General features: G+C 43.3%; 1 protein-coding gene across 7 annotated transcripts; it reads left to right on the forward strand.

Moving 5' to 3' along the window:
* The first annotated feature begins 1,125 nt into the window (after positions 1–1,125).
* Positions 1,126–11,067, forward strand: LOC125718062 (UNC93-like protein MFSD11). Of its 7 annotated transcripts, none has more exons than XM_048991557.1 (13): positions 1,126–1,678; positions 2,885–2,940; positions 3,792–3,899; positions 4,137–4,216; positions 5,167–5,263; positions 5,618–5,676; positions 5,970–6,114; positions 6,274–6,323; positions 6,411–6,476; positions 6,584–6,709; positions 7,865–8,039; positions 8,263–8,387; positions 10,103–10,237. In XM_048991557.1, the coding sequence occupies exons 1-12, from the start codon at positions 1,589–1,591 to the stop codon at positions 8,345–8,347; spliced, it is 1,137 nt and encodes a 378-aa protein (XP_048847514.1). In that variant the 5' UTR covers positions 1,126–1,588; the 3' UTR covers positions 8,348–8,387; positions 10,103–10,237. The 7 variants fall into 7 exon arrangements, with proteins under 7 accessions (XP_048847514.1, XP_048847513.1, XP_048847519.1 ...); XM_048991556.1 differs by having other exon boundaries at positions 1,129–1,678; positions 8,252–8,387; positions 10,103–11,067; XM_048991562.1 differs by having other exon boundaries at positions 1,597–1,678; positions 3,860–3,899; positions 8,252–8,387; positions 10,103–11,067.
* Positions 11,068–14,487: the final 3,420 nt, after the last annotated feature.

Below are 14,487 nucleotides of genomic sequence, written 5' to 3' on the forward strand. Positions count from 1 at the left end.
TTCAGGACCTCAGGGCTGAAGATATAAGTTCTGAGGCCTCTTTATTTATCCATTATCTGTTAGGGCTCCTGGGAGGGGCTGATATGGCTGAGACTGAAAGCTTGTTTCGTCACACAGAATCCCAGACAGAGCGGATGGGATGTTACAGCCATTGCGGAAGAAAGCGGGTTTCCAGGTAGTCGTTTGTGGTTGATCTCAATAGAGTGTGAAGCAAAAAGCTTAAAATGGCATCTTCATCTTTAATGCCAGGACACCAGGTAGATACCCAGTCTGCCACAGCATCGTGGGAGGATACAGAAAATACCCACAGGAAACCCACATTAGTACTGTGCGAAAGTGCATTCTCTGTCTACACAAAGGCTGGGCATGGTTTATATCCACAATCCCACATGGGAATGCTAACTGCTGAGCTTCACTGTTGGATTTCCATTCACCATTTGGGTAACAGTAAAGTAGAACAGTAGGGGTTATGTTAGTATATGTATGTTTGTTTGGCAGGCTCTTTGGTAACATATGAGGAAAGCAGATCATACACAAACATCCTGCCATCAAGCAGTCAGTTTAGGTACAACTGCCACAGGCTAAGCTGCTTGTGAGTGTCATGCCTCTGTCATAGCTAAAGGACAGAGATTAAAAACAGAACTTCAAGCTAAAGGAACCCAGATGCTGGTAAATAGACACACTGCAAACTTCCTAAACATGACAGGTTTTTTCCTTGAATACTCAGTACTGGTACTAATAGGCCCACTGACTGCAAGATATGGGGCACACTGTAATCACAATGGATATAGTCATAGCTCTATGTAGGGTCTGGCAAACAGCAAAGAGAATCCAAGATACCAAGTGCGACTCAAAATTCAGAGTCCAATCCCACAAGTCAAAATAGATCCAAGAAATCATAAACAAATAAAAACTTGGAAAATTACGGTGAGCAACCAGAGATCCAAAACAAGGAGCAAGGAAATAGTGAACAGAGGCAGCCGAAGCAGATTGACAGATCGTTCTGTTAACTACAGCTTTGATACATCTGGAGTTGGCCACAGTCCTGTAGGACGACCATCCCTGCGGAAGGTAATCCGTGAAGCGAGATATGGATCGGACGTGTAACTTCATGTGCATGCAGTTTCCTTCAAACGCCCCAGTCATACGGAAGGTTTTAAAAACGCAATCAATCCAGCAAAGACAGCCTCTTTGATATCTGCCTTCAGCAGCTGTAAATTAGAATTTCAAAAGATTTTTAAAAAACGAAACAGGAAAGCAAAATTATGCCTGTTAATTCTGCAAAATGCATGTGAAATAATGGTACTGTATATCTAAATACATAATTTTAGTCGTCAACCGAGAAAGAGAAATGAACTGGCAAATAACCAAAGTTTAAACTAGGATTGGAAAAAAACAGTACCAGATTGAGGCGTGGAGTTTCAAATTACGCACTTTTACGGCTGCGACTTTCACTGTGCAACATGTCAAATCGAGCGCAAGGAATGAACCTTAGTGAAAATTACAAAGTGTTTATGTGTTTATGTATGTATTATTATTAATATTAATTTTGTTCTTTGGAGATTTTACATTGTCTACGGCTTAAGTAATGGCAGACGTCAGGACGTACAATGTTGTAATTTTAGGAGTAGGCTTTATGCTTATTTTCACCGCATTTACAACGTGTGGAAATATCGAGGTAAGTCTGGGGGCAGTCTACTAACTGGAAAGTCGTGAAAATACGTCTGATCAAGTACTTTGGCAGCATATTTACCAAAAACACTGCCAACGCAGCTAGTTAAGACTAATTAGCACTCGCTCGACTAGTTTGCTCGCGGACAGAGACTACTTCATTATGTAGGTTTGCAAGTTTGTTAAATTTCAAAACCACTGGGAGATAGATTCTTTTTTACAGACACAAAATGTACTAATTTGTATTCCTTTGTTAAGGAAGTTTACGATGAAATAGGTAGTTTAACACCGCTTGGGTTGCATGAGCCTATAGACAATAGGTGGAAGCGAAGAAGCGAACTGCGTTCAAGTAGCATTGAAATAAAGAGACATAGTCATAACAAACAGTAAGGGCGAGGTTCAAACTTTTATTTTATTTTTTCTTTATCTGGCTAGGTTCTCATTAAGTTGCGTCAGGGTAAGACCCGGTATTTTCTGTAATCAATTATCAATACGTGAAGCTAAATACCTTTCACATATATTGAGCAAATTACATATTTTTAGTTACGTGAAATATAATTTCAGATGAGTCAGTTAGTGTCTATCTAATAAATGCTTCCATAGAACGTTGGAACTTAACTAGGTCAGGCGCCTTTCGTGTACTAAATTTGTACCAGCATACGAAATTACGAAGATACACGGCAAATTACTCTAAAGCACCCAAATATATCCCTTAATGTCAAATATTCTTTGACCGTGCAAAGCATCTCGATCTCGGTGGTGTTTATTTTTTAAACGATCCTTTGGAGGTTTATAAAAATTTACTTGGTTTAGTTTTCTTTCCAAGTTTTACTTGACGTACAATGGCACAAAGCTGGTCACATGGCGAAGGGGTCTTAAAACCAAAATTTGATTATCAAATTAACTAAATCTGTATCCCATGACATAGTGTGGTCTTTGCTCTGGTTTTGCAAAGAAAGTCCTGTGACCCCTCAACTTGTGTCATGAATTAGTGGGTTCACCTACTAGTAAAGCTATTTGGAAAACGTTAAATTTCAGAGAAAATGATTAACCACTGTGTCACTATAAATACTATAGAGCATGTACATTAGTAATTTATTCATTAATTGTATTGTTGGTTGTTTTAATGTGCCTCCTAATAATAAGTTTTTAGAAACATAATTTGAATTCATGTTTTGATTTTTCTTCTAATTGTGTGTTTTCTATTTTAAAGCAAACCGTGATAAAAAGCTTACATAATACCACATTCAGGGGAAGTGGCTACCACAGGTTAGTTTGTCCATCTACACAGTATTGCCTGAATTCTGTTTGATGTGTAATTCATTTTCAATCAAAACAGCCCAATTGCTATTGTAAGGGCTGATGGTTTAGTCTGATGTTTATCTTCAAAAATAACTAATTTAATCCTTTGGTAAAATTACAATTAAAAGTAAACGTGTGTGTGTGTGTGTGTGTCTAACTCAAATTGTGTAAAAGTAGAGCCCTTGCATTTTCCCCAAATGCATTTTGTGTGTGTGTGGGGTGGTGGGGGGGGGGGGTTCTCCATGTTCAGGGGTCCTCAGAATTTGTGCCTGTATGTACCCAAGATGTACCCCTTACCAAGAGTGTGTCTGCATGTATGTACCCAGGATGTACCCCATCCAAAGAGTCTCAGTGTGTGCCTGCACTGTATGTATCCAGGATGTACCCCATCCAAAGAGTCTCAGTGTGTGCCTGTACTGTATGTATCCAGGATGTACCCCATCCTTAGAGTCTCAGTGTGTGCCTGTATGTACCCAGGATGTATCCCATCCAAAGAGTCTCAGTGTGTGCCTGTATGTACCCAGGATGTACCCCATCTGAAGAGTCTCAGTGTGTGCCTGTATGTACCCAGGATGTACCCCATCTGAAGAGTCTCAGTGTGTGCCTGTATGTACCCAGGATGTACCCCATCCTAGGAGTCTCAGTGTGTGCCTGCTTCATGCTCTCTGTTTCCTGGGAGAGGTTTCAGGCTTACCCAAGCACTGTATTGGATAAGTGGATGAAGTTGGATGATTGAATGCATGGATACATATGTCTATGTAAATGTCTGTGTAAATCCTGAATACACACAATTAACCTTTATTCTGCTCTTTCTGCAGTCTTGGTATTATATATGGAGTTTTCTCATTCTCCAATTTGTTTGCTCCGGTCATTGTGACAATTCTAGGACCGCAGGTCACCATGTTTCTCAGTGGGTTACTTTATAGGTGAGTATTTTCTCTGCATGATTTCTGCTTCCATTTGCAATGCACAGTCAGAATTTAATAGAACTCATGTTCAACACAAATTTAATTACATTTCTGTCCCAATGCTACTTTATCTGAAAAGGGCACAGAATTGAGAAATTTCTTGTCCAGAATTGCAAAGCAGTTTCTTGACCGCTTTCAGCTGACTTTCAACCTGATGCCATGCTTTGCTGTTTTTATCCATTTCCCCTTTTGTAGTTGTTACTCTGCGCTCTTCATCCTTCCGGAGACGTGGTCTTTTTACCTCGTGTCCATTCTGATTGGCTTAGGAGCTGCCAGTGAGTCCGTGACCCAATGCTGATTGGGCTCATTCCTTGCTTACCTTCACTGCGCTATATGATATTAATCTGTATAGTATTAGGTATATGGTAAATCACAATTTTCAGTCACAAGCAGTCTGTTAAACATTTACTAATACTATTCTGTGCACAAGGTTCAAAGGTACTAGGCTGTTTTGTTTAACTTTATGGATTAATCTTACATGATATGCTTCTGTGTAAATGCACGATTTTTATGTATGTCATACAGTACAGTAAACAAAGGTGCCATTGTTTTTTCCATTGCATATTTTGAAAACAGTTTTAAAATAGGCAGTTTCCAGGAAATAAGGTCATGGGTAAACTTTTTCCATTCATTGATCAGGCGATGGATGTTTTCAATGAATGGCAGAGGAAAATTTAATAGTCCGGTTACTTTCAGTCCATTTTTGCAGTGATTTTGGACAATTGTATAATTTTAAATTTAGCTTTTCCACTTTCATAATGCGTAATGACATAACATGCTCGTTTTGTGAGGTTTATTGTATGCGTATGACATGGAAGTGCAGCTATTCTGCATGACAACCAATGAATCATATAAGCTTGTATTTCCTGGTAAAATTAAAGTCAATGCAGAGAAAATTACACTGGTGAAAAGCATTCATTATAGTACTTTTCACGATATCACAAAACGCTTCCATTCAGCACTTCCTTGAATCATTTGATCAACACTTCATATTAACTGACCGTGATTCATCTGTGAAACTATGAAAGGGAGCCTTGTGCAAATATGACACACATATGCCTTACAGGTTAGCATAACTGTAACTGAATATAATCCATGAAACTGATATGCTCATTTCTAGCAAAACTCCTGTTTCCCCCTTTTCTGTCTGTGCTGAAGTGTTTGCCTGCTGGCCACACCCAGGGACAGAGGAAACGATGTTAACCCTGTTCTTTGGTCCTGTCAGTGCTGTGGACTGCTCAGGGAACCTTTCTGGTGCAGAACTCTGATGTTGCCACCATCAACAAGCACACCGGGCTCTTTTGGGGGCTTCTACAGTGCAGGTAGGAAAAATGTCCATTTATAACTAGTGGCATCCATCTATCTATCAGACCATCCATACAGTTTATCTAGTGCAGCATCGTGATGAGCCTGGAGTCTAACCTAGGAATGACAGGGCAAAGTGCAGGGGACACCTGCAGTTCACGCGCAGATACCCCTGACTGCATGTTTCTGCAGTGCGGGAGGAAACTAGAGGCCTGCAGAAAAACTAAGCAAACACAAAGAGGATGCAGACCCAACACACATAATTTGTCCCAGTAAGACTAAAATAGTGAGCTGTTCTGTCTATTGTACGCAGCGTTGTAAACCGTGCAAATTCTCAGCTGTCTTTGTGGGGTTTTCTGCCTTCCACACAGCATGTTATTTGGCAATATGTACATCTACTTTGACTGGAGAGGAAAAACAGAAATCACAGGTAGGATGGCTCTGCAACATCTTTTCCCTGATTTATGATGGCTATACTATACTATACTATACTATACTATACTATACTATTAAAAAAGGCTGTTGTAATATTTTCAGGAGGCAAAATCACATTCTTCATTAATGGGCTTCTCACTTAAATATGATTCCAACTTTTATGCTGCCTGATTACTTCTGAAAGCAGCTCAGGCTGGGGCTTCATTTGAACATGAAGATTGTTCTCCACGGCCTCCAGGCTTTGAGCTCTCGATCCCGTGTGTAACACATGTTGCTCTCCTCTCTCAGACAGTAACAGAAAGACTATGTTTGTGATTCTGTTGGGGATCTCTGTTCTGGGAACCCTGACCTTTATTGTCTTGAGGAAGACTGGACTACACGAGGAGGTCCTATCTGAAGAGGAAGGAGAATCTCTACTCTCAGCCCGCATCATGTAAGTGAAGGAAAAGTTCTGTCTCTCTGCTCTGAGGCTTATTAATTGGTAACATTCCATAAGAAGTGGTCGAGCTAACGGTATTGTAATTAGTGAGCCGATGACATATCTGTGGCCAGGTGTTTTGCTGGAAAATCATCTTACTACCTTGTTTTATAGATACAAACAAAGAACTACCACAGCAGTGAGGGAGACCAAGTCAGAGCTAGGTGAGACCTCATTTTGGTGTTATCTGATTATGTATCACTGGGTGGTTCGTTCTTGTAACGTTTTTCTGTTGTCGTTTTTCACCCTAGCTTCAGTTTTGCAGCTGTTCCGTTCGAAAGCGATACTCCTCTTAAGTTGCTGTATGGCCTACAGTGGTAAGTGCTGAACAAATTGCATGGAATTTTAGCAAACCACTATAAATAACCAAGCGTGTGACGTGAAACACAGTAGCAGCTGATCTTGCTGACCCACTCTTTTCTAGGCCTGGAACTGTCTTTTTACAGTGGTGTCTATGGAACATGCATCGGGGCCACGGGGCATTTTGGAAATGATGCCAAGAGTCTCATCGGCCTCTCTGGGATTGTTTTGGGACTTGGAGAGATTATTGGTAGGTTTGTCCTGTTCCCTCCTTGTGCACTGAGACTGTGGCAGACACATTGTCCTGGCCCTGTATTGCTCATTGTCCTGGCCCTGTATGGCTCGTGGTCCTGGCCCTGTACGGCTCGTGGTCCTGGCTAAGGCTGCAGAATATCACATTGCAATTATATGGGACATGTACAATAATCATCAGGACTTTAGATGACAGACACAAACATTTGTCCAGGTGCCGGTGTTTCAGTACTATACAGATGTTCACTTACACCCACAATTTGGTAAGCAAATTAGTAGAATGCCGGAAATATTAATGAGGTGTATTTTAATGCCGAAAAGTCGGTAATGTGTATAAATTTGGCATATCCTTATGTTTAATACATGTATTGAACTTTAAACTGCAAGATGTCCCACCACACCATAGCCGCCGTTTTACCTGCTTATCCATCTCCTCTTTCAAATGATGTTGTAGCTGTTGAGCTGTCCTTTTCTTCACCACCACTTCAGTGCTTATTGCTTTCATGATGTACCGAAAGTAGTATGTAGCGTGCTCTGCTAACCGGATTTAAAAAACATAAGGATTCACTGAACTGAAACAGATCTACCAGTCTGCTTACTAAATTGTGGGTGTAAGCAAATGTCCATACAGTACCGATAACTTAGCCAATAAGTTGGTATCCCAAGAAATGTTTATGCCCATCAGGTAAAGCTCTTTTGATTATAATCACGATTATATCGCAGTGTAATATCATGCAGCCCTACTCCTGGCTCTATACAGCTCATGGCCCTGGCTTTATATGGTTACGGTCCTGCCTGTGTATGGCTCATGGTCCTTGGCTTTATATGGTTACGGTCCTGCCTGTGTATGGCTCATGGTCCTGACTTTATATGGTTACGGTCCTGCCTGTGTATGGCTCATGGTCCTGGCTTTATATGGTTATGGTCTTGCCTGTGGTTGGCTCATGGTCCACATTTCAGCTTGGCTACATTGGATTTTTGTTGTATGCATGTTTAACCTTTAGATTTTAAATTGTTTTATTCTGTAACCCTAACCATGATAAGCAGATGAATGATAGATGGAAGTGTGGTATTAAAATGTCAGTCCTGTAGACTTTATTGTGCAAAACTGAAGTGTTAACTCTGGGTAAATTATCTTGCTGTTTCGCCACAGGTGGAGGTTTGTTTGGGCTCCTGTGCAAGAACAATCGCTTCAGACGTACCTCAGTGGTCTTCCTGGGCATGGTGGTGCACTTCGTTGCCTTCTATTTGATCTTCCTGAACATCCCGAATGACGCCCCTGTGGTGTTCGAGACGAGCACACAACTGGAGCCCTACCTGTCTCCCAGGTATCCCACCCTAAATGGAGGGCGTTAGAGTTGACGTGTTGTGGCCGGAGGCGTGGCCTGTTTGAAGCAGCATAGGAAATACTGATTGGTTTGAGGCAAGTCTGTTTGTGCAGTGGGCCAGAGGCGTTGCTGAAACAGCGTTTTCTGTACTTGGCTCGTTCATACAATTTCTAGCAGAGTGACTGACTAAACGGGCCGTGCTCATTGCCCAGCGTGTCCATAGCCCTGCTGTGCAGCTTCCTGCTTGGTCTCGGAGACAGCTGCTTCAACACGCAGCTATACAGCATCCTGGGCTGCGTGTTCGCTGAGCAGAGTGCGCCAGCCTTCACCATCTTCAAATTCATCCAGGTAGTGCCGAGAAGCCACATGTGCCACATGCAGAGAAACATCACTAACGATGTCCCCATCCACTTTTTTGGTACTTCGATCTGGTCCTTCCAGTATTTATATTTGCCAGTTCTGAGTCCCGATCAGATGTTATAATAAACGTTTAAAAATATATACAGATGCTCCTCTACTTACGATCCTTCAGCTTACGAACTTTCAGACATACGAACGAAGAGGAGTGTCAGTCCAAATTGCGTTCGTTCGCCATTTTCTGTCCACAACATCAAAGTTTGTTCTGCGCGCCAATTCTGCCTAGTACGAATTCTGGCCGCTACTCCCTCAGTGCAGCAGCGTAGTGTGCGTACTCCCAGCATCCTAGTTTTTTGTACTTGCATATCCATAAGACGTGCTCTCAAGATCAAAGTTTATGTATCATTAGTAATGGGTTTGAGGATAAGAAAACATGTATTGTCATCATACTGTCATGCCCCGGTCGTCCGAGCTTCCCCTGTGCCACCCCCCTCATTGCCACCCCCCTCATTGCCACCCCCTCATTTACCTCGTGTGGAATCCCCGTGTTGCCTGCTGTTTCAAGTCACGTTGATTGTTGCTGTGCATTTAAGTCCGCGTTAGAGTATGTTTCCCCAGTCCGGCCATTGACGTCTTGACGTCGTTTTCATGTTCCTGACTGTGTTTCCCCGAAATAAACCCCATGTTCACCTGATTTCGCCGGCTCCTGTGCTGCCTCCCTGCACCGAAAGCGTGACAGAATGACTGGACTCACTCTAACATGGACTTAAATACACAAGACTAATTAACACAACTAGAATCAGCTGATGGCACAGGGATTCCACACGAGGTAGCGAGGGAGGCGTGGCACATGAGGATCGGCACTAGCAGGGCATGACACGTACTTATGCATGTAGATTTGAGTACCCTTAAAATGATGCTGAATAACGACTTACGAACATTTCAAGTTACGAACGTCTGTTCGAAACGTATCTCGTTTGTAAGTAGAGGAGCGTCTGTACACATACACTAGGCATGAGTGCATTCTACATTTCAGTAAGCTTTGCGATTTTGCAGTATTTTTCTTTATAATGTTTCTGAAAGGGCCTAATTATACTCATTACATGACGCTCTGTTGCTGCTTCCTCTTCAAAGGCATTGAAAACATTTCAGGTAGCTGATGCGCTACTTTGAATTTCCAATTTACAGATTTTCCACACAGATGAACTGGTCTGTAGTTTCAAGACATGTGCCTCAAGCTTACAGTAGCGTGTAACGGAACCTTACAAACTTTGCAACTGATGTAAACTGGGCAGGGAAATAAAATGGATCAGGCTGGAATGGCCTCAATTCCAATCTTTGAAATCAGTTCTGGATATTACCGAACATTACTGGTAATGTAATGTCAAGAATGCCAGTTCACGTACTTGAATTGTCACTTTGTGGCGGGGGGGGGGATATTAAAAAATACCTCTTTGTCCACTTGTGTTCCCTTGTCCACCACACCCTGTAATTCCCTTATTCCACTTCCCCTTTCACTCTGTTACGCCCCAACCCTTGACTGGGGCTCGTAACCAATGGTACAAGTAGCATGAATTAAAACAGGATGTATTAGCGGCGATGGCCAGTTTTAATGACAAACTGGCTTACTGTGACTATCTGACAGAACGCCGGTCTGTCTTCGCCACGGTAACTGCATGCCCCCCTCTTGCCCCGCTCCCACCCAGTCCGTCTCTGCGGCACTGGCCTTCTTCTGCAGTGGCTACCTGCTGCTGTCCTGGCAGCTCCTCATCATGGGCCTGTTCGGCTTCATCGGGACCCTCTGCTTCTTCGTGGCAGAGAAGACGCAGGCTGCACCCGCGGACCCCACACAGTACTGACGTGCCTCGACGGCCTCGAACCAACCCTGCTCATCAATTCAGCTCCTGCCCAATTCAGAGCGACGCACTAATAACTTAAATTTTAGCAGGTGGTACATTTCATTCACACAGAACGCTTTAAACATTTGTTTTATATTATAATTGAAACCTCGTGTTTTTTTTTTCCTCAGGGTTATTTTTATAAGAAATTGTTTATGATAATATTAGCCCATCGTATGTAGATTTAGCAGAATATCCATCAGTGTTATAAAATATTAGGTGGGCAACAGAAGAACTGAACTTGAACCACTGTCCGTAAATCTTGTGTAATAATTGTTAGTTGGACAATAGGCTGTCGATATTTAACTTTATTTGTACAGTGCGGAAAAATGACAATAAGCTAGAGGAATGAGAAAGTCCGTCATGGCCCTGTGTGCTATTCAGGGTGACCCCCGGTGTGCCTTGCCTGCGATCCGCTCCAGGTCCCTCCTGTCCAGGATGAGAATTGGATGATATGTAGTGACGGGATTGTTTGGCTTTATTTAGGATGCCAGTTGTCCATAAGGGTTGTCATTAATGTAATTTTCCTCTGTTGAGAAACCACGTCACATACAATATAATTGAACAGGTAATGGAATAATGGTCTTGTCTATTTGTTAAAATAATTTTTAAATAACACGTTAATGCTGGCAAATATATCTATCAAGCCGTGTTCATATTTCCATGATAATCTTATTCCCAGTTTATGTTATATTGATCCTAATATAACCATATTTTGGTAGAAGGTATGTTTTTATATGTATTTAAGAATAAATATTATCTACCTTTGTTTATTTCTTTGAATAAGTGTTCATTTCAGTATGGAGCTCACCTATGTGTTAACATTCTTGTGTAGATGTCCTTTGTGTTAAAAACGTAACCATACATAATCTTACCCCAGCTTCCCACTGGTTTCCTTAACGGTGAAATCTGCCTCCTGTATCCCATATCTAGTTCTCTTAAGGTGAATCTATACATGCTTTTCACCAAAGCTCTCAGTTGCGGACTCTTCCAGTATGAAAAACGTTTTACTGTCCTTTTACTGCCTTTGCCAGATGGCCAGTCCGCAGTCGTCCTCAGTTGAACCCTGGTTTTTAGACAGTAACGTAACATAACATGGCCACAAGGTGGCAGTATACATCTAAACATTTGTTTTATGGCTTCTACTAAAACGCGCATTTCATAAAATGCAACTGTATGATTGATTATAAACAATATGTTTCACCATTGTTTATAAAGTACCATGGTATTGGCAAGATGGTTCCACGTAGCTTAGCCCAGTAAGTGCGCTAAACATGCTCTGAATATTGTAAATAGCCCCTGTGTGTGTTGTTGTAAATCTTGTGTTTGTCTTTCCTATTGTTGCATGTGTCTTTGCCCCTGTTGTATGTGAACCCTGTCCGATCCTCACGTGTCTTTAGCTATTGTTTAAATTACCCACTTTGAGCGCCTTATTGTTTGACAGCCGACCTCCTTGTTTTTACCTATTATGTGCAGTCCAGTGGTTGTGTAAAACCTGTTAGTCCTTTTAAGGGCTTAATAAAAGGGCATCATTTTTTAGCCTTTAAGTGAGCTTCCTCATCCCTTGCCGCCACCAGGATTCCTCGGTCTGCTGGATGCTACACTGGTGTCAGAAGTGGGATGCTAGAAGTGGCCCCACTAGCCTCACTGGAGAGGGCTCTCCTCACCCTCTGGCAGCCCATTGCAGCTTAGCTGACCAGCAGGCAGCAGTAACGCGATGGTACTGGAGAAGTAGCGGCGATTCTCCAGTGAGGGTAGCTCAGGACAAGAAGCTTGCCTGCTGGTGCTGCAGGAAGAAAGGGCACCGGGCATTCTACTGCCCAGAAGCCCTTGCTATAAATGGCAGCAGGTGAGCAGAGGACATCTGAGTAAGGCAGGCACCGCGCCGTGCTTCCAGAAAGCCCCAGACCTGTACAGCATGCCCTTAAGCCACGCCTGCTAGCCCATTGGCTCACCATCCACAATCGCACTGGCAACAGAGGAAGGCGGGAGCTCCCAAAAGTTCTGCCTGCTCACCAGCTGCGAGGAGGCAAGCCACTCACTGGAGGCCTGGCTAGTCCAGGTGCACCGCGAGCTCAATGAGCCAACAGTGGCAGTCCCAGCAGGACCAGGAGCGGCTGCATGAAGAAGCAGCCTGCTGGGAGTGTGAGGTGCAACCACCAGAAGCGTCAAGCCAGGGCAGCGGAGGCAGTGTTACTTGGCCATGAGGTGGTGCTGCTCGGTTGTTAAGAGGCATGTCACGCTTCGGAGGCCCAGTTGGCTCAGGAGCCGCGGAAGACGAAGGCCTGCTGGCTGCCCAGTGCCTGCTAGCAGCTCAGCTCTGACCACAGTCACCAGCTGCTCAGCGTCTCCGCTGTCCCTGACCACCAGCGGCTGCCACCAGTCCTTAGTAACTTGCTGGAGAATATGGCAGAGGACTGCTTGTGGCGCTTGACAGGACAGTCAGAGCCCAGTAAGTGCGCTGAGCATGCTGGGAGTATTGAAAATAACCCCTGTATGTGTTATTGTAAATACTTGTGTTGTGTTTCCTATTGTTGTGCATGTCTCTGCCCGTGTTATATATGAACCCCCTGTCCAATCCTACCGCGTCTTTAGCTGTTGTGTGAACTACCCACCGTGTGAGCCTTATCGTCCCTTCCACCCGTCCTGCCAGCATTAGTACTTTTAAGGGCTTAATAAAAAGGCGTTGTTTTCCCCTATAAGTGAGCTTCCTCGTTGCCTGACTCCGCCTCCATGCCTCAGTCTGCCAGATGCTACAGTACCTTATTGTTAGTGTAAAAAAACTCAACAGTAGTGTCTGTGTTTGCCGGTTGCCAACTCTCATGCATCTGGTGTTTCACTCACCACTCCCCCATTCAGACTCTCACGCAAGAAATCTTACAGCAAATCTATATTATTCCATTATAAACTTAAAATTGGCTACATCAAAAGCACTGGGGTAGTTCGCAAAACTCTACGGACTATTTATAAATAAAATAAAATTGTTACGTACATGTAAATTCATGTGCATATGTGCGCAGACTTGTCTTGAGTTGAAAATTTCACTCCAGCTAGCAAACTGTGAACATGTGTGCGGTTCCAACTGTGTCACTTAATGAAATCAGTTAAAGGGGATTGCTGACGATCCTGCGCTCACTCGTCTGTTCCCACCTGATGGGTCTGGTCTGTTCTGATACTGCCACTACATGCCACATCAGATGTGTTGAAGATGGATGGATGGATGGATGTTCTTGTGAAAAATGGCACCTTTGGACAATCCTTTAAGCATGAATATGTGTATGTCATGTGATCTGATACACGTAAAACGGTCCAATAAGATGTGCTATTCATCCTCAGCTATATAAGTCCATCCATCCATCCATTTTCCAAACCGCTTATCCTATTGGGTCGCGGGGGGTCCGGAGCCTATCCCGGAATCAATGGGCACGAGGCAGGGAACAACCCAGGATGGGGGGCCAGCCCATCGCAGGGCACACTCACACACCATTCACTCACACATGCACACCTACGGGCAATTCAGCAACTCCAATTAGCCTCAGCATGTTTTTGGACTGTGGGGGGAAACCGGAGTACCCGGAGGAAACCCCACGACGACACGGGGAGAACATGCAAACTCCGCACACATGTGACCCAGGCGGAGACTCGAACCCGGGTCCCAGAGGTGTGAGGCGACAGTGCTAACCACTGCACCACCATGCCGCCCCCAGCTATATAAGTCAATTAAAAAAAAAAATCTTGGATAGTAGTTTTTGGATTCAAGTCACAGCCCCAAAACATGTTTATGCTTGGAATCCCAGACCAAAAGCCATGGCTGTCATTAGGTTATTGTTTTCAATAGCTCCTGCCATACACTCAGCAGTAACCCACTGCTTATATGCATATTTATGCCAACGTAACGTTTTATATACATTGTACAGTCACATTGCTGCCATTTATATCTCAAGATAAATATACAGGCACTTCTTTTCACAAGAAGTAATGCAGCCCCTCCTTTTCATTTTAGTTTTACGGAACAGATAAGTTTAAGTCAAAAAGCAAAAGTGAAGACTTGTTCACTCTGCTGTTCCCAGGCCTGGTTTGAGTTGTCAGCCACTGAATTCTGCGGGGTACAGATCACCGATCCCTGCCCTAGTAGGCCTTTGCGTTTTGGCCTTTTGCCCTTAAGCACTTCAGCATTCCTTTTAAGTAATTAA

The sequence above is a fragment of the Brienomyrus brachyistius genome, chromosome 22 (assembly GCF_023856365.1).
Source record: "Brienomyrus brachyistius isolate T26 chromosome 22, BBRACH_0.4, whole genome shotgun sequence".
NCBI lineage: Eukaryota > Metazoa > Chordata > Actinopteri > Osteoglossiformes > Mormyridae > Brienomyrus > Brienomyrus brachyistius.